The sequence below is a fragment of the Gekko japonicus genome, unplaced genomic scaffold (assembly GCF_001447785.1).
Source record: "Gekko japonicus isolate JY-2015 unplaced genomic scaffold, Gekko_japonicus_V1.1 scaffold1602, whole genome shotgun sequence".
Taxonomy (NCBI): Eukaryota; Metazoa; Chordata; class Lepidosauria; order Squamata; family Gekkonidae; genus Gekko; species Gekko japonicus.
The window spans coordinates 166008-186027 of NW_015172053.1; the positions used below are offsets into that span (position 1 = coordinate 166008).

The 20020-nt window shown below is 37.9% G+C and overlaps 1 protein-coding gene across 1 annotated transcript in view; it reads right to left on the reverse strand.

The window, feature by feature from the left end:
• Positions 1 to 1025: 1025 nt before the first annotated feature.
• The window catches only part of TTC39C (tetratricopeptide repeat domain 39C), a 68719-nt gene continuing 49724 nt past the window's right edge, over positions 1026 to 20020 (reverse strand). Inside the window, exons 7-14 of the mRNA XM_015420743.1 lie at positions 15067 to 15160; positions 14008 to 14115; positions 13122 to 13231; positions 11095 to 11218; positions 8610 to 8707; positions 6135 to 6239; positions 4381 to 4419; positions 1026 to 3976 (exon numbers count right to left, since the gene is read on the reverse strand). Of these exons, the coding sequence (XP_015276229.1) occupies positions 3887 to 3976; positions 4381 to 4419; positions 6135 to 6239; positions 8610 to 8707; positions 11095 to 11218; positions 13122 to 13231; positions 14008 to 14115; positions 15067 to 15160 (768 nt within the window). The 3' untranslated portion in view covers positions 1026 to 3886. The remainder of the gene's footprint in view (positions 3977 to 4380; positions 4420 to 6134; positions 6240 to 8609; positions 8708 to 11094; positions 11219 to 13121; positions 13232 to 14007; positions 14116 to 15066; positions 15161 to 20020) is intronic.

Consider the following 20020-nt stretch of genomic DNA (forward strand, 5'->3'; position numbering starts at 1 on the left):
TTGGAGGGAGCAAAAAACATTTTTTAAAACAAAAGAACAAGTACAGCTTTTACACGGGAAAAATAGAATGAAGGTCTTTGAGGTACATGTGAGACACTCTTGTCCAAGCTATAACTGAGGGCCAATTCATAGGCTGCTTTTTGTACTTGTACTCATATTCAGACACAAATACACACATCTGAAAACTGCATGCACATTTAAATGGCTGGATTTCCCCACAACATATGTGGCCATGGTAGTAGGGAAGGATCAGCCTCCCGTTTCCGTGTATTCTGTGAGGCAGCCAACCACTGGAGTGCAGGTGTGTCACTGACATTCCAGGCACAAGTTCACTATCTGAGAACCAAATTAGATGTTCCTCAAGAGATACATGGAGCACGTGTGCCAGTGGTTTTTGTTTTTACTTAGACTGGCAAATCTGACCGGTGTGTTGGTGCAACTTATCCCTTTTGCTATGGGCTGGTTTTCTAATCAGCTTCCCCTCACCCAGTTCTTTTCCTAATCATGGGAGAGAAAAATATTAGGCCGACATTTTTCTTCCTGGGCTGATTAAAACAACCAGCAGCGTATAAATTGCCCACACGGAAAGGATTAAGGACACCCACATGCCACTCTGACCAAATTTGACTAGCCTTCTGCTGCAGCAATAAAATAAAATCAGAAACCAGTGGAAGACAGTCCATGCATCTCCTGAGTGGTGCCTGATGTGGCCATAAATGACAGCCCACTTTGATAAACATCTAGGAATCCTTGGAAAACGTGACAGCTTTTTAAACAGAAAGTTAATGGAGAGACGATTACAAAGAGCAAAAGAAAAATCCAGCCTTTTCTGTTTACTCAGCAAAAAATTAAAAAATACACATTCTGATCATTAATGGCATTTGTAGCATACCACAGTAAACAATCTAAAATGACATGTAAAAATACAAATTATTCAATTAAATTCATAATATAATCAAAGGTATCAACAACGAAAAAATATACCTGACTCAGTAAACTTTTTATATATATATTAACCAATTAGATGCTTACTTCATTATTGCAATTAGACTATGCCTCCGAGCTACAAAGTATAAAAAACATATTCAGATTACACAAAATACAGCTGGGATTTTTCTCATCACTGGCATAATCTAATATAAAAATACCTTTGCCATTTACAAGATAGAGGTTTCTTCTATGAGGTGTACATGATACAGGTGGGAGAGGGGAAAACACACTGATGGGTCTGGCATTGAGCAGTTGCCTGTGCACAATGAGAGGTTCTTCTGCTTGCAAGACAAATGAAATAATGCAAAACAGACTTGGTGATAGGAATAGGATTGTTATCTTAAAATTATAGGGAGAACCATCAATGGCCCCACCATCCCACTACAAGAGTTTTGTAACTTCAAGAGCCTCAGTCACAGGTATAGTTTTGTGTCATCCACAAGTCATCAAAGCAGGCATAAGGGGAAGATAGCTTAGTTCTATTGTGGTCAATGATGCTGATCTGTTTTTAACTTAGCAGCTTGAGTATGAAGAAAGAAAGAGGGTGAAGTTATTTGAACCCATAAGAAACCGTAGCATAAAACTAGTTCAAGTATATTACTGTTGATTACAATTTGGGGATATATATTTTTTCACATAAAGATACAACACAATCCCCCCCATAGCTGTACAAAGAGCATTTTCCTTACTTCATTCTGCAGATGCTGGTTAGTCTCTGGTCGTTTTGGTCCCTCTAACAGAGATTGGCAATTTTAATATTGTGCCCCAGAAATACCCATTCAGGGGGAACAGATGGGGAAAGGGGGGGCTTGCTGTCATGTTCTTCTCTGTCCATTTTAATATCTGCTGTAGCTACCAGAAGTGAAACAGTAGGGTTACATTGCAACAGGAGACTCCTGCAATAACACTGATATTGTTGACTCTCCATTCCCCAGTTTTTACAAACCCTGGTTTGTATATACAAGAAAATGTGTTTTAAAGAGAATCTCCTGACAGACCCTTCAACTCTGAAAGCCCAGAAATGGGTCTTCAAATTCTGCAATTGTGGGCAATTGAAACACACATAATGCTCTGCACGCCATGTTTTCAAGCTTAAGCCAACATGAGCCAACATCCCATATCTATCAAATGCAAAAAAAGTGGGAAGCAGTCAAAATGCAAAAAAAGTGGGAAGCAGTCAATCAGTGCATCCATTTAGATGAATATCCTCCAAACAAACTACTGAATGACTCCAGGTTATTAAATCAGGCTTAAAGAAAATGCATTCATCATGTATACTGTGACAATAAATTAAAGCTGTGTGTTATGCCTCCTAATATTCAACCTCTTTCTTAGAATGCAACAAAATGAAGATTTAGCTGCCACAGAGTGCTTGTTACTAAATAGGGAGTAAAAGGACAGCAGTGTATAATCAGTGATTCCAAAGTATGTGCAGAGGACTTGGCCCACTAATTGCAACATCAGGAAACATTTTTCATGTGCTATGCTGTACAAAAGCATTCCCCCATCCTGAGGTAAAGCGGGAAACCCAGTTTATACATAGCTTCATGTGTGCTTTGGAAACCTGTTCCGCTTTGACTCACAACCAAACTTCTGCTATCTACATTCCATGAATCTCTTGAAGTCAGCTCAGCCAATTAGTATTAAGTGCACACAAAATGTAACATTTTAGAGATTCAAAACTGAAATTTATAGATTTCAGGAGAGACAGAGTGAGAAAGCAAAACTTTATTACTTTATCAGGAAAAATAAACCCTATTTTATCTTCACGTTATACAATTCTCAAGTACTCTGGAAAAAGTATTACCCTAAGAATTGTTTGCTCACACATACCTGCTCTAAATAAAAATATTAAAATAATGTACTTACAGAGACAAAAAAATTAGGAAAGTTACATACTACTTCAAAGCTCTAAAGCTGACTGGGATAGGAAGGCTACGGCAACACCACAGGCTTGGAATGCCCCATGGCATGTTGATGGTCATATTTAGTATATCAGTCTGGCACAAATATAGGATCTTAAGTGTTATGTTTAAAAGGTTACTGCTTTATTCATAGGCTTTAGAAATAAAAGTGAAAGAACCTGTCAGCACCTTGTAACAGCAAGGCTAAGAGGCTACCATACTGTTCAAAAACACAGTAACAAAGGGGTGAAAATAAATATTTGTCTGAAAAATAAAACAGTTTCTAGATATTCTCATTATTTATCTAAATACAGAGTTTCATTATTCACACACATTTGGATGAGCAAATAAATGTACAGGAAGGGGGTTGTTGTGCTGCAACAAGCCACTTTTTCCTTCCCAGCTCCACTTGGACAGGGTTTTCCAATAAAATTATACATATTTCTGCCTATATACAGTACTTTTTCATGAACAGGTGGCTCTCCCCCTACAAAAGACCATGTACATCTATTTAAACAGAAAGAAGACCTGACTTGCAGAAACTGAGCCACCTTGGTTACAGGAAATCAACATGTGCTTACTGTAGGCTCATCTGTACAATCACAGGCTACTATGTTCAGCTTGGCTAAAATCAAAATCAAAAAACCAACCCACAAAGCATCGGAACACCAGGACAGTGTTCTAGGCAGTTCTTCTGCACAAGCCCCACTGAACCACAGATGCTGGGCAGCAGCCCAAATTTCAACTTCCATTCTTTTCACAGGGCTTACTCAGGAGAAATTCCTAATGGACTGAGCCCAAGGTCAGTTGACCTTTCAGCCTAATTTTGATCGTTAAAGACTTCAACATTTTTCCGTCACCAACTCTACGTGTTGTAGAAAATGTCTCTGGCACAGGTGGTCTTCCAGAAGAGAAGTTGGTCTTTCCAACAGCTTTGTTCTCTGAGTTGTCTTAGAGTGCAGAAACTGTGAGGACAGAAGGCTTCCTATCCATCACTGAGGAACCACTTCCCTCAGTGAGGCCAATGCTGCATGTATGCGGACATGCAATCTGTTCTCAAAGTCATACCCTGTGAATTCCTCCTGTAATTGACAAAAAAAAAAATCAATATGTTAATCTCCTATGTGTTGTGACCAGAGAATAATTTATGAAAGATGGCATTTGACATTATTTTTGAAGACAGCAAAAGTTTAAATAAAAGTTGAAAACCTTCCGTGATAAAATGTAGGCTGTTACACACAATCAGACAGAGTATTAGCTTCCTTTAGTTTCTGACGAAACCACACTCATTACACACTAAGACCTGGACTATGAAGGACTTCAGAATGAAACTCACTCTAAAGATCCACAAAACACTAACATTCACAGAATAAGTGAAAAAAAGTTATACTGAGTTGAATTATATTAAATCACAGAAGCAGAGTGTAAATTGAGAGATAAAGCTGAATTTTATAAAAGCATAAAACAATGCCTTTTATATTTTTACCTTGGCCTGAAGCAATAAGGATTTGCCTTTTGGCACAGTCTGCAAAAAGAAAAATACAATTTCAGAAATTTGTATGCTCATACTAAAAGCATTTCAAGGTAATGGTTTAATAAGAATTAGAGTTCTAACAATATAAGGATTAATGAACAGGGAAAAGCTGCACAAAAAGATAGAGGAAAAAAGATAATTGCAATACCCAAAATAGGAGGTTTAAGTTTCTGGTGTAAGACAAGAATTCCAGACTTCAACACTATACCCTATTATGTATACTCATATCCATTTGAAATGAACTGAATATTGCAACCTTATTATTATTATTATTATTAATTATTATTATTATTATTATTATTATTATTATTATTATTATTATTATTATTATTATTATTATTATTATTATTATTATTTAGAAATCTCATTTTTAGCCACTTTCTAAGGATTTCTGGAGGTTTAGGTACTCTCTTGGTCAATTTCATATGCTACACTGCCCACCCACCCTTTTGGATACTTGAAAACCCTTGTTGCATCCAATGGATCTCTTCTACTAAGTGAGGAATCCTCTACACCATTTTTTCTACGGAATTCTTAACCCTGACTGTTCCCTGGGAGGCCAGATTCTGAAGCTGAAACTCAAATACTTTGGCCACCAAATGAGAAGGGAGCACTCACTGGAGGAGACCCTGATGCTGGGAAAGATTGAAGGAAAGATTGGGAAAGATTGAAGGAAAAAGAAGAAGGGGACGGCAAAGGATGAGATGGTTATACAGTGTTACTGAGGCAAGGAACATGAAATTAAGCAAACTCCAGAGCATGATGGAAGACAGGAGGGCCTGGCGTGATGTGGTCCATGGGGTCGCAAAGAGTCAGACTCGACTGTGCAACTGAACAACAACAACCCCCCATGAAAAGCAAAATCTATTTCTTCTCATATAAAAGGGTGGGTAGGTAGAGAAAAAAGAAGCCCAAACCACACACAAAGAATTATAAGCAACAAAAACGAGAGAGAGGTGCAACATGGCCTGTGTTACCCTAAAATAGTATCACTGACCCCTGTAGGTGCAGACTTAGTATGCTAGCACAGTATCCACCTGAGTTATGAATTCTGGCATGCTAGCACCATGAGGCATGGCAACCCAATTAAAATTAGCTCTTCTGCATAGAACCTCACATCAGTACATTATTATTGGATGTGCAGTACTTTGGATCTGGGCCTCAAATGTTCACATAGTCTAGCACTGTGGACTTTGTAGAAGAGATAAGCACATATAGCATGTGCAGTTTTAACAAAAGGAATGGACAGATGATAAACTAGGGATGGTATAGTAATATCTCTGTCCATCTGATCATGTCCATTAGCACAAGCAGTGCAATGTCATGTGTTTGCAAAATGCTGAATTGCAATCTAGTTACAACACGGCACACACTGAACTACCAGATATTATCAGATGGACTTGGATTTTCCTGATAATGGGACATGCACGCTAATAAGTTGTAGGTATATAGAATCCAATCCATATGGTTTGATGAGAAATTGTGCATTTTTCATGTTCTGAGGTGCCATTTGCTACTCAGGAATTCATCACGGCAATGTGCAAGATTAGTATACTGCGCTTAACACAGACACATGAACACGCTTGCAAAGCAAAAAGGGGGGGGGGTATACAGTACAGATCAACTGAAAATGTGCCAAACTTACAGACCAGTAACGGTCACCTCACACTATATCCCAAGCAGTTTCAGATATACTAAATTGTTACCTGTGGGTTTTCTAACAAAAGACAGCCAAGTTCATAGCACGCGTACGGCTGAATATATAAATTGTGCTGGCGGCACAGTTCATCTTTAAGGGCTCGCTGAAAGAACTGTAAAAGAAAACCAATAAATTCAGTACACAGCAACACTTCCAGGAACAAAAGAAATTTTTGCACTGGACACACAAGATCGCATCAGGCATACCACAATCACCAGCTGTAAAACCTCTACATTTAGCAGATGCTACTTAAGTTTAGGGAGAATGGGTTTTCTTTTCCCAGCTAAAAGGAGCCAGCTATACATTCCATAATTTTAAAAAATGCAACCATTTTAAAAATAGAAGAAGTCAGCCCCCAGCCCGTTTTAACCTTAACAAAAAAATCAACTGTGATCTAAACGCTAAGATAAATAATTTTATTTATTTATTATATTTATACCCCGCCCATCCTGTGAACAGGCTCAGGGCGGCTAACAAGAGCGGTACAATGTACCCAACTGGCATACAATGTACATAATGCTGTGCTGTAAAAATCAGAAAATATATGCTTTTTTAAATAATTGATCAATAATGTGTACAATCTTTTTTACAGTATATAGTGCCAAAATACAGTATAAAGAATCTTTTTTACAGTATATAGTGCCAAAATACAGTATAAAGAATTGAAACGAAGCAAAAAGATGTTATCGGCGTGCTCCAGAATGTCCTGTGTCGTTTCAACGTTCCTTCTTCCAAACAAAATTGTATCTATAAATAAGTCTTTTCTAAGTTCCCTAATGTAAGTAATTTCAGAATGTGGATGCTACTACTGTATGTATAAAAAGACTAATGTGTTAAGGCATTCTATTTGACTGTATTTTGCCAGAAATGAATTCTCTACTCGCAATTGTGTTTTGGTAAGCTAACTTTAGACTTTAGATAATACATAGTGTAGAATGATACTTTGTTAGTGATGGTCTGTTAATTTATTTCTTGTAGATCAATGAAGAGGAAGTGTTTAAGCGTCAGGCTTTATTTCTATCTCTGTAGATAAGACAAGAACTGGAGACAAATTGTATGTATGAGGAGTATGTTCACATTTTATTAGGTTACATGGGCTTCAAGTATCCTTGAGCAACATTGAGAAATAATTGTCAAATGTTTGTCAAATGTTTATTTATAGATACAATTTTGTTCAGAAGAAGGAACGTCGAAACTACACAGGACATTCCAGAGCACGTCGTTAACATCTTTTTGCTTCGTTTCAATTCTTTATACTGTATTTTGGCACTATATACTGTAAAAAAGATTGTACACATCAATGTTCCCTCTAAGCTGTGGAGTCCTGTGAGCAAAAATTCTACTTTGTGAGCTCCTGGCATTAAAGTCGTGACTGACCGTTTTGGCTACTGCATGAATTAGTTTGCTCTGGAGCCCTCCTTCCTGAGCGAAGGCAAAAATCTGTGAGCCGGAGGCTAAAAAACTGTGAGCTAACTCACACTAACTCAGCTTAGAGGGAACACTGGTACACATTATTGATCAATTATTTAAAAAAGCACATATTTTCTGATTTTTGCAGCAAGGCATTATTTATCTTCATGTTTAGATCACAGTTGATTTTCTTGTTAGTGTAATTTTTCCACACTGTGTACCAGTTTTAACCTTGAGAAATCAGTAGCAAGAGAGCCCAATGCACCCCCTAAGGGAGAGCATTCTACACTGTTATTAACTGGGCAGAATTAATCTCAGAAGAAGCAGAGGTCAACTCCCCTCTCGTGATATTTTTGGATTGATAGAGGGTTGAAAGGGACAGTAGGAAATCACTTTAGTATTTCTATTTCCCATTAGAAGGAGAAATCCTACTATCAGAAATCCAAATACCAGGGTGGATAAGAGGGCCTGGCAATCATAGATCTCCATAACCAGGTGAATCCATTGCTGCTACAGTGGGCTTTAAAGGACAGAAGTAGGGATAGTGGAAACGGGCTGGGAAAATAAATCAAGGGAAAGGCCTACAGATGGTAGGTATTCTAGGGATGAATGCAGCCCCTGTGTTGGAAGTTCCCAATTCTGTAGCTGGACCAGCAAAGCAACTGGGCAGCATTGCTAACATGCTTAGCAGCAAAGATTTTCAAGAATCTAAGCAGCAGAATGGCACTGGTATTATAGAGTTGGGGAAAATCCTGCTTATCCTCTCATTTATAAAAACAAGTTGAAACCCAGTACTTTTCTGTTCTTCATTTGGGTCTGATAAGCTTCTGTATCTACTACAGGTTACTGTACTAGAAATGCAACTCAATGATGTTTGTTCTCCAGATGTTCCACCTTCTATAACATGGAATGCAGCAGTGACAAATTAAGCCAGACTACTCAGAAAGCACTTGGAATACTCATCTGCTGCATCACTAGTATTATGTTTCTATGCTAATTACATGGCTTATGTGATATGAAAATATTTTAACACCTGCCTTTCTCCATTATTTGGCTTTCTACAATATCTTACCTGTACAGCATCTTCAGAATTTCCTAAACATTTATGTATGGCACCAAGTAGCAAGTTCTTCAAACCGACAACAGCAGAGTCATCAACTTCTTGGCAAGCTTCACAGACACCAAAGTGAGACAAGGAATACATTGAAATGTTTAGCTTTTAAGACACACATTATAACCTCCCTGTCCCTAACCCTCCTCCCTTTAATAAAATGATCCTTAAATCAACATTAGCCTAAGCAAGTAAGCAATCTGTAGACATTTCCCCATGTTCATCCTAGGCCAGAAAGAAGAACATGAAGTCATCGTCTTCCAGCTCTTATTTGCTGTGTGCAGATCCAGTTTCTTGACTGACAAACTCTTCATGGTAACTGATTGGCAAAAGAGCCAGTTTGGTGAGAGAGCCAGTTTGGTGTAGTTATTTAAGAATCAGTATACACAAGATGACTTTCTTGTGCATCTAAATGAGCATGCTGATGGTCAGCAGTGAAAAATCACAGACTCTCATAGAAGAGACAAGTCAACACCTATGGAGAAGAGATTTCAAGTTCTGGAGTATTCCTCTCATGAAAATCAATTTACTATCTCCCATGAAAATAGATTCAGGTGAGTAGCCATGTTGGTCTGAAGCAACAGAGTCCAGTGGCACCTTTAAGACCAACAAAGTTTAATTCTGGGTATTAAACTTTGTTGCTCTTAAAGGTGCCACTGGACTCAAACTTTGTTCTATCTCCCATGAGTTCAGTATCATGCAGCTCACGGGAGTGAACCACTACAATGAGCATTAAAATAAACAAGAGAGTCAGGTGAAGTATACTGAAGAAAATAGCTGGAATATACATGTTCCAGTACGAATGAGAGCAGCAAAAAAACACAGCAGTCCTTATGTTCATGAAGTTGGAGAATTCAGTAACACAAAACATAAAAGAACTATATAAAATTTTTAAAGTTACCAATAGGGAAATAATGATGTTGTGCAACAGAAGCCATGCAACACAGTATCATGGTATTGTGTATGTCACAAATGGCACAGAGAAATCAATGAAAACATTTTCAAAAGTTACTTTTGGGTGACTTCTCCAAACCTAGAGGCAATTGCTCAGGGATTAAATATAGCCCATAAGAGCAAAAAAGTCCAGAAGCTATACATTTGTTATTCACATAAATATCATTTTACACAAGTAGCTAGAAGCAAATGCCAGCTGCTGTTTTGAATCTGCATCTCTCCTTCCTAAGCCTTAAAGCTTCTTGAGCAACACAAGTTAGGCCACCATCAGCACCAAGATTGGTGCGTTACACAGCGAGCTCTGTGATGATAAAGTACATTTTGTCCTCTCATTTGAACGCCTAAGCCTGAAGAGTAATCTAGTGCAACTCAAACTAATACAACTTTTTTAGTACTTACAGATGGGCCAGCAGAAATTATTTCATGTGTCCTGTGCCTTTCCTTCAACATTTAGGGCAGGACTGCAAACAAGACCTTTGGCTTAGCTGCAGCTCCCTTTCCGTAATATCTGTAACTCCATGGGAGAATCCCTGTTTTATGTACCCTACTCCCATTTCCCTGGGGAAATAGGAGAGTGCCAGTCTTATGTTCTGCATTTCTTCTCTTCCCCTCCCTTCACAGATGACAACAAAGAAGCATATTTTCTCTTCCCCCCCCTTTCATTCATGCAGTGTCAGCCTGGGGAAACTTTCACAGGTGCCAGGGCTCTACTGGTAGCAGGAGCTCCTTTGCATATTAGACCACACACCCCTAGTGTAGCCAATCCTCCAAGAGCTTACAGAGCTCTTCTTACTGGGGCTACTGTAAGCTCTTGGAGGACTGGCTACACTAAGGGTGTGTGGCCTAATATGCAAATGAGCTCCTGCTGCCAGTAGAGCCCTAAAAAGTGTCAGTACTACTTCCTGTTTCAAAGGCAATTCCTTCCAAAGCCAACAGTGCTCTTTTATGAGACATTTTACATATAAAGAAACCTTCATGCAATCCAGTTTAGACTGTGCAGCCAGCTGTTGTTCATTCAGTGCTGATGGATAAGTTTCAACTGCTGTTAACCAGGGAAGTATGCAAAGACCTGAGAGTCACCACTTATTCTTGGAACCTTGGTCCATCATGGCCACTGAAATAGCTCAGGCTTACAAACACAAAGTATGCGCTTACACATCTAAGCTTAATGGTATTTTTAAAAAACAAACCAGAATAATTAGCTACAATCTACTACCTTTTTTTGTAACATTACAGCCAGGAATATTTTTAAAATATACTATTTCAAATGAGAGAGAAAAAAATCATTCCAAAAGTCAAAGATATTACCAATTTTTAGTGGCTATTCTTTTACACCAAGAGTTTGATATATCAGTCATTAGATGACCAAATTTATTTTGGTCTCCAAACTGGCACAAATTGCTAACATTACTAATAGAAAAGAGATGGAAAAATATGCTGTTTTATGGAAGAAACAAGAGTGTGCAATTAAAAAAAAAATCCCATCTTGTACCTTGACTCATGTGCTGTAGGTTGGTGAATGAACAATTTGGAAGTGCTTTCCATAAATACAACACTTCAATGGATGCCAGTACACAGAGCTCCTGGGTCGGTTTTTGTTTCCTGAATCGATCTGCCTGAAAACAGGAAAAAATACTTCAATTTCAACCTACATCAACAGCAAGAAGTACAGTTGAGAAAGTTTAAGCATGCAGCAATTCGGGATGAAATTTTAAAAGCTCCTCAAAGTCTGATAATCCTGTGACTGACGGTCTCTTCACAGATTACAAACTCCCTTTTGAAAAGCTCTTTTGCATAGAAATTCATGCAGCACTTGTGGATAGATTCTTAACATGTAATGACTGTAAATACAAAAGTTCTTCAGTCTGCATACACATAGCTTTCCTATTTGTGTACACGGAAGGCAAACCCCACAGAGTTAAAGTAAATATACACAAGGAGATAGATGGCTTTTTATATAGTGTTACAGAGCATTGCTTAACCAAAAATATTTGTGAATTCTTATTCTGCAATAAAACAATACCTCTTATGCCAAACAAAGTATATATGTAGCAAATGTTTTTACTGACTGCACCCTTTTTTCAGGTTCCTAACCACAGAGTTACAACCAGTTTTATGGAGACATACCTTTTCCAACCAGTTAGGCAGGCCGTGGGCCAAATCCAAACTCATAGCTCACCAGCGATTAAATCTCTCACTTCAGCTTAATTCCCTACATCCCAGTTAAGCTGCTAATTGCCAGAAATGAGCTGGTTTTAGGACAGGCAAAGACAGGAAGGAAAACTAGGCTTGCCAACCTCCAGGTGTTAGGTGGAGATTGTCAAACTCAGGTTTAACTTTCATTTCCTTAAGTTCTGTTTTTCTTCCCCTTCGCTTGTCATGTTGAATTCCTGGGGGGGGGGGTGTTGTGAGAGCGCATGGGAGTAGAAGCCATAATTATTCCTGAAGTTGTGCCCCAAGTGTTGGTTCTCATGGGACTGACCTTGGTGAACATTGGTACCATGCCCAGGTTAGATAGGACGCCATATATCTGTCGGTGTTGCCAGAGAAATGCTAGGGGGTAGTTGTGACGTGAGTGAATGTGGAATTTTATGCTTTTACCTATAACCTGTAAGTTCCCACAGTTTTCTTCAGTCCTAACAAAAGCTCTTGAACCTACAGCAAGCATATCTCTAATAACCATTTCACTGCCAATAGTGTGTGTGGAGAGTGACTTAGCTGGGGACCTGACAGAGATCTCCTGGGATTACAACTGATCTCCAGCTGACAGAGATCAGTACACCAGAGAAAAAACAGCCACTTTGGAAGGTGGAATCTGTGGCCCACTGAGGTCCCCCCCCTCCCCAAACCCCGCCCTCCTCAGGCTACACGCCCAAAATCTCCAGGTATTTCCCAGTCCAGAACTGGCAAACCTAAAGGAAATTCTTGGAGTTACTGCCCACAGTTCCCCAAGGGGCCTTTCAGATAGCAGCAAGATTAAAAACATTTCTGGCATTAAGTTCACAGGATCAACCTACAGACAGTTCAACACCACAACAATGGACATGGGAATGCATGCCGCCAACGTAACACAGAGATCTGATTTTCTCCTGAGAATGTTACTATTCACAAACAACTATATATTATTCAGTTGCTCCAGTGGAATTATTTCTACTAGAAAGCCCTTTTCCCGACAATCATCCTGGTCCACACTGGAAGGGGTAAGAGATGCACCATCATGCCCAATCTTGCCTCTCACAGGGAAGATGTGCATGAGCCAACACAACAGTGAACTCATTTCATTTTCGTTTTGTCATTTCTAGGAAAGAGGGGTGACAGCACATATGTACAAGACCGTGAAAGTCGCCTCTCACTTATACTAGGAACAGGAATGCTTGTATGAACAGGGCTGGGTCAGTCAAGCATACAAGAGAAAAGAATTGTTGTACAAACAACCATGCTTAGAACCCAACATTTAAAACAATGGAATACAGATAGCAGTTATAACCCATGGAGGAAATCATCCAATGCTAGCCAGACCTTTTTGACCGAAAACTGCTCGATTTGATTGTTTTTTCTTTTAAAGAGCTTCTGGACTTCCTTGAATACATTTTGTGCACCATTCACATCACCGGTAGCTCCTTGACACACTGTAATAAAGCAAAAAAACATTTTTTCCTTCTAATGAGCTTAGCAAGGAAATGCAGACAGAAGACATCATGCAAGCAGAATACTGTGGCGAAATCTTAACACATTTGGCTTTCTTTGCAGTAAATAGGATATAAGCAGCAGCCCATATATTGCAAATCAGTCTCTGAAACTAGTTTGAACTATATGACCAGGATCTGAAAAGCTGGGCTACTAACTCCATATATCCAGGGCAACTTATATCCATGTTTCCCACATGTCACATAACAAAGTGCTTTTGAAACCAGGGAACTTTCAAGAGTAATTTATGATAAAGAACTGTAGTAAGCATGTGTTGCACACACGCACACACATGATTTTCAGAGAACAACAACAAAAAAGTGGTCACGATTCCAACATATGCAGAAAGGCTTCCACGCTCAGCCCAACTAGTTTTTTGGATCCTGGTCCACAAGGCTGCTCTGGACTAACTTAGCACAGTCACTTCAGTAATCCTTAAAATTATAGCCCTTAATTCTATGATAATTCAATTACCAATAGAAAATATTCACACACACACACACACACACACACACACACACACACCATAGTTGTGCACATTTCTATTATAATTTATATGGCTATAGATGTTAAAGCTCAAATTTATAATATGTAAACCAAAAGGCAGGGCAGTAAACATGTGGGTACCTTTCATGCAAACATGTACTGCCACCATACACCAATCATGCATTTATCACACACACACTCACACAAATTATATTCACATAATGATACTTCCCTGCTGTTAAATAGGCATAGTAGCACTGGGACCATCTTGATTCATTTTTAAGACGCTCAAAGGACTCAAATGCATCCTTGAAATTCATTTCTATCATGCTACACCAGCCTGCAAATACAAGGAACATTTTAAAAATAATAAAGAAAGGAAATGGATCTCATACAGCAAAGCTCCAGTACACCTAAAATAAGGGATGGATATCTGGAAGGGATGTAGATCTGCCAGTGATTCACAGTTGAATGCAGCCTGATCTCTTGGGTGTACGGGCCATTTCAAGTCATGGACAGGAATGTCAGAAGCGGAAAGCTTTGCTGCCAGTACATTGCTGATCACTACTTTAAGTAAAATCTGTATTTTTATTTTGTCTGAAAGCTTCAGCAAAACTTGGGAGAAGAGTTAGTATCAACAGTATCATCAAAGGACTAATTATATAAAACTTATCACTTTACTTTCTTTTAAGTGAAATGATTAAGAACCAGTAGAAATATATTTTACGGGATAAAAAAGAATCAGAAACTAGGCTCTGAACTGTATCTATTGGGACACTTTCAAAAGTGAGGAATAAAATGTGCTTTTAGTTTACAAAAGATGCAAATCCCAAAGCATGTTTACCTGGGAGAAAACAAAATGTCTCTATGGCAAAGTGCCTATGCCTGATTACTTTTGTACTCAATCACCCCCTATCTAAGACTTATCTTTTTATTTTTGTAAGGTGCTAATGAAGACAATGAACATGTATTTCAAAATAACTTTGAGTTTCAGTGATCAAACTTTGAAGACCAATAATTTGTGAAATCTTCCATCTGATTATACACTAACCATTAGCGATGCAATAATAACAGGATGCTTCCGATACTATATTACTATACTATATTATTATATAGTATGCATTATATAATATAAACAACATTCCTTTATTATATATACTACATTATATATACTATATTATTACTATACTAAATTAATGAAAGCTTCTTGCTGGCAAACTCAACTCTATTCTTCTACATATTAGCTGCAACAATATTAGACAGACAAATGTGTATCAATATCACTACATACCAATTTCATATAGGCAGACATGTTGAATCTCCCTCTGATCAGTCGCAAATTCCAAAGCAGTGTGAAAGGAGGTCAAGGCACTATTGATTTGACACTAGGAAATAAATACAAACACTATCATCTAAATGAAAATATGAATATCCCCAATTTTATAATCACAATGTGAAGCGTGATCACATAGTTCAATAGCTTCAAAATATTTTAAGTGAAATGATAATCTACCAAATTATTTGTAACTAGAAGGATACAGCCACAGAATTGGCTGCTGAGTTCAACATGGAAGTACATAAATACATAAGTGCCGTGAAGTCACAACCAATTTATGGCAATCCCAGCAAGGAGCTTTCAAGGCAAGTGAGACGCAGAGGTGGCTTGCCATTGCCTTCCTCTGCAGAGTTGTTCATGGTGGTTTCCCATCAAGTACCAGCCCTGCTTCGTTTCCAAGACTATACCATGCCACCTCACATTCCAATGTAGGAAACATTCTGGTCTTAATAGGACTGCAGGTGCTAAGATGCAACACAGACCAAAGCAGCACCAAAGACACAACTGAGACACAGAAGCAAGCACTTGCTATTTCCTCACAAAAACATAGAAGCCAGGTATACAGAAGCAGAACTGTTTTCTTTACAGCAGTTAATACCAGATTAGCTACAGAATAGGACAGGAGTAACAGCGTTCCGTGCGCCTCAGCGTCTAGTCATGCTGGCCACATGACCATGGAGATGTCTTTGGACAGCGCTGGCTCTTCGGCTTGGAAACGGAGATGAGCACCACATCCCTAGAGTCGGATTTGACTGGCTTTACTTTATGGAAGAACACTGCCAAAATCCTGAGAAGCGAAAGGATAATGCCACATTCTGAGCAAAGCCTCTGCTGAGTACAGACAAATACTTCTACTTCCGGAGTTATGCAGCACACATCTGGTAATGGCCACTATGAAAGGCCCTGATATGAGCCTACTCTCTCAGAACAGCATGTATCCTGCGCTACAAAATACCTTATCTATGTGTTTCACAGAACACTCCCATAGACACACATATAGCCATTCTTCACTGATAACTGTAAGCAACAGGGAACATGGTCCAGGAATGAACAGACAAAGTGGTTGAGCAAATAAACAATTTCCAGAAATGCAGTTCTAGTTTTATGTACTCCTACACTGCCCAAAATCAATAAGGTTGTTAACTGCTTTTAATTAATTTAAAATAGATGTGGGTGGTTTTGATTAAATAACTATGACAAATTAGCTAGTATTGCTTCAATTGCTAAGAAGAGGTACGGATCAACAATAAAACTGTAAATCTGCAATGGTAAAGCAGAGTTACAGTAAACAATGCAAATAATATAGTTACATACATGAAGAGCAACTGTCATTCCTGATCCCAGCAAACTGCTTAAAAACCATTAACCAAACTGCACCACTAAGGTGTAATTTGAAGTCCCATGGTATAAATTCACATCTGTCATTTAGCATCTCTGTAGCTGTCTGGCTGGGAAGGTGCACATAGTCTCATTATTCCTAAGCAGTCATCTTTTTTTCATATAGTATTAAAGCCCTTCTTTGACATCACAGCAGCTAAACCAATGCAAGCTAGGAGGGAAGGTGACTCTTCAGACCTGGCTCATTCCCTGAGATTTTTTACTTGCTTAAATTAAAACTTTTAAGCTACTGCTCCCGTATTTGCTTTTGATCACGGACAAAGCTGTAACCAGTACAAAGCTATGGGCAGAAGCATGGGATAACACAATCCTTGTTCTTACATATATACATCTGAAGAAGCCTCAATATTGTGTCCATATGCATTTGAACTAGCAATGCCAATCCGAGCAGAGTTGACTTCAATGGACTAAGAAGGGTATCACTCTGCTTAAGATGGCACTCAAAATGTACCAAGTGTTTCAATTCCTCTTCCCTGATCCATTTCTGCATTTTCAGCTACCTTACCCAGGGACAGAATACTGCTTCTGTCATGGCAGGGGAGCTAGCTCTGAGGAATGTTTCAGGTTCTTCAGTTCTTCATAAGGGGACCTTTGGGAACTGCTCAACTTTAGTATCAGTCATTTCCTTCTGTAACCTCTATGTAAAAACTTTCAAACTGAAGAATAAACTCAATCCCTTAAGTCTATCTTCCTGAATAATTTTGTGCCCTCTGGCTAGTTTCCAAGTATGTTTCATAAAAAATATAGTCATGGATGATTCAAGAATTCTTCAGCCTGGGGCAAGCAAAAACTATGCTCCCTGAATTCCAATTGCATCCTGCATCTAAGAGACGAAAAGGACTTTTAGATTTTCAACAGCTTCTTGCTATGGCGCTCTAGTAATCGGATAAGCCATAAACTCCTGCCTATGTTAACTAGGGCAACTAATTAATTTAAAAAATACTTCTAAATTTTTTTTGGCTAGAAACTTTAGGTAGACTAAACACACACCTATCGTCTTGGTCAAATATACATCTATGTCGGGGGGGGCATTATACAGAAGGCCTATATTCCTCTGTACTCTTGAATCTAAAAAAGTACCATGTAAATTCCTCTAGAAAATACTTGTGCACTAGCTAGCTGCTAAGAGGCAGAAAGATGGATTTTGATAACAGAGTAAATAAAAGATAAGCACGTATACCACAGCATTACTCTGTATTGTGCCACAAATATGTAAGATACTAGGATACAAGTTCAGACACTTCTATTTGTGTGTACATAAATATTCATAAGCGAAAGAGTAGGTGGTTTATGTTTAAAATCCTATCAATCAATATTTATTTATCTAGAAAATGTATATGCTACCTCTCCAGAGCCTGAATAATAATTTGCTGTCAACTAGCAACCCACATGGAGACCCTTCATGGGGTTTAAGGTAAAGGTAAAGGTTCCCTTGCTCAAAAGCCAGTCGAGTCCGACTCTAGGGTTGCGGTGCTCATCTCTGTTTCAAAGCCGAAGAGCCAGCGCTGTCCGAAGGCGTTTCCGTGGTCATGTGGCCGGCATGACTAAACACCAAGGCGCATGGAACCCTGTTACCTTCCCACCGAAGTGGTACCTATTTATCTACTTGCAATTTCTTGGTTTCGAACTGCTAGGTTGGCAGGAAATCATGGGGTTTACAGGGCAGGAAATGTCCAGAGGTGGCTTTGCCATTGCCATCCTCTGCATAGCAGCCCTGGTCTTCCTTTTTAAAAATAATTAAAGTTTTTATTGATTTTTTTAAAAAGGAAGGAAGGTAGGGAATGGGGGGATACAAAGTGGAAAAAAGAAAGTGCTTACAATTACTTCTACAGACTCTGTTACATTACATTAAGAATTCTACTTATACAATCAAGAAATTCTTTGTGTTAAATCTGGTCACTTAAATCCATACATTTCTTGATATCTGCAAAAAACCAAGTTATTGCCTTTACATCACAAAAGCATTCTGGAACTTCTTAGAGGAAGTTTATACCATCTTATTACCTTGATACTTTTTTATAATCGTGTTTCAATTGTATTAATTTCATATCTATGGATTCTCAGTCAAATCTTTTAAAATCTCTTAATCTTTTACTACAAAACCAGTCTTTACTCATATAATTATGGATCCTTAATATCCTACTGCTTATAAATAGCCATTCTATAACTGAAGAATTCTAAAGATTATATATTAACCCTTAGGGAAAAGGAGATACCTAATATTAAATTCAACTTCACATTCCTTATAAAAGTTTTCATACAAATACTGATACAATCTTATTACCTTAGTACTTTTTTTAATAATCGTTTCAATTGTGTTAATTTCATATCTATGGATTCTTGTATTCAAATTTTTTATAGTTACAAAAACAATCCTTACTCATATAATTATGGATAATGTCCTACTGATTATACATAGCCATTCTATAACCAAGGCATTCTAAAAATGATATATTAACCCCAAAGGAAAAACATACGTAATACTAAATTCAACTTCGCATTTCTTAGAAAAATTTCCATACAAGTGCTGATAATTTTTATCTTTTCCTACAGCCATACTAAATTCCATACAGCTGTTACTAAGATTTGTTTTAAGTCACATTTTAAGGTTTTGAGCTTTCCCAAAATTACATATAAAAACTACCTTGTACCACTTATTTTTTTTACATTTAAATTTGAACACAATTTCTTTTAAATTTTATATCCTTAAATCTCATTAAATCTCCTTAACTCCAATTTAAAATATAACTTGCCCTGCTGTAGCCATTCCACCTTAAATAGTTCTCCCTCCCCCCTTTTTTCCTCCTTCTTGCATTCCCAGCATTTTGTTTTCTATAACTGAGGATTGTTCCTGTAAAATTTCAATATGGGAGTAGAACTCTTTACCTTTTACTAAATTCAGCTTCACATTTTTAATAAAAAATTCTATATAAATACTGATAACACTTATCTTTAAGATGCATACAAATATCTTATAACACATATTTCTTCGATCTTTAAATTTAGCCATACTAAATCACATTACAAGGTTCTGAGCTTTTCTAAAATTAAAAAATAAAAACTATTTTGTAACATTTATTTATTTCTCTTAAGTTTCATATCCTTGAATCTCATTACACATCCTTATATTCCATTTTAAATATCATTTGCCCTGCTGTAGCAATTCCAACTCAAGAAGTTCTCCCTCCTCCCCGCTTTAATATCTACCTTGTAATATATATATCTCTTAACATTTGATTTTACGTTTCAGTTTCTCCTAGGTTCTATATCATTAAGTCTCACTAAATTTCATTAAATTCCATTTTAAATGATACTTAGCCTACTGTAACAATTTTATCTTAAACAGTCCATCCCCCCCTTTTTTTCTTCTTAAATTCCCAACATCTTTTCTTTTGGGGTAGTAAGTTGCTCCTGTAATATTCTATTATGGGGGGTAGAACTCTCTCCTTGTTTGCTTGCTGTGTCCAAAAAATATATATTAGATGTGCTTGGAATTTTTTCCCAGTCCTCC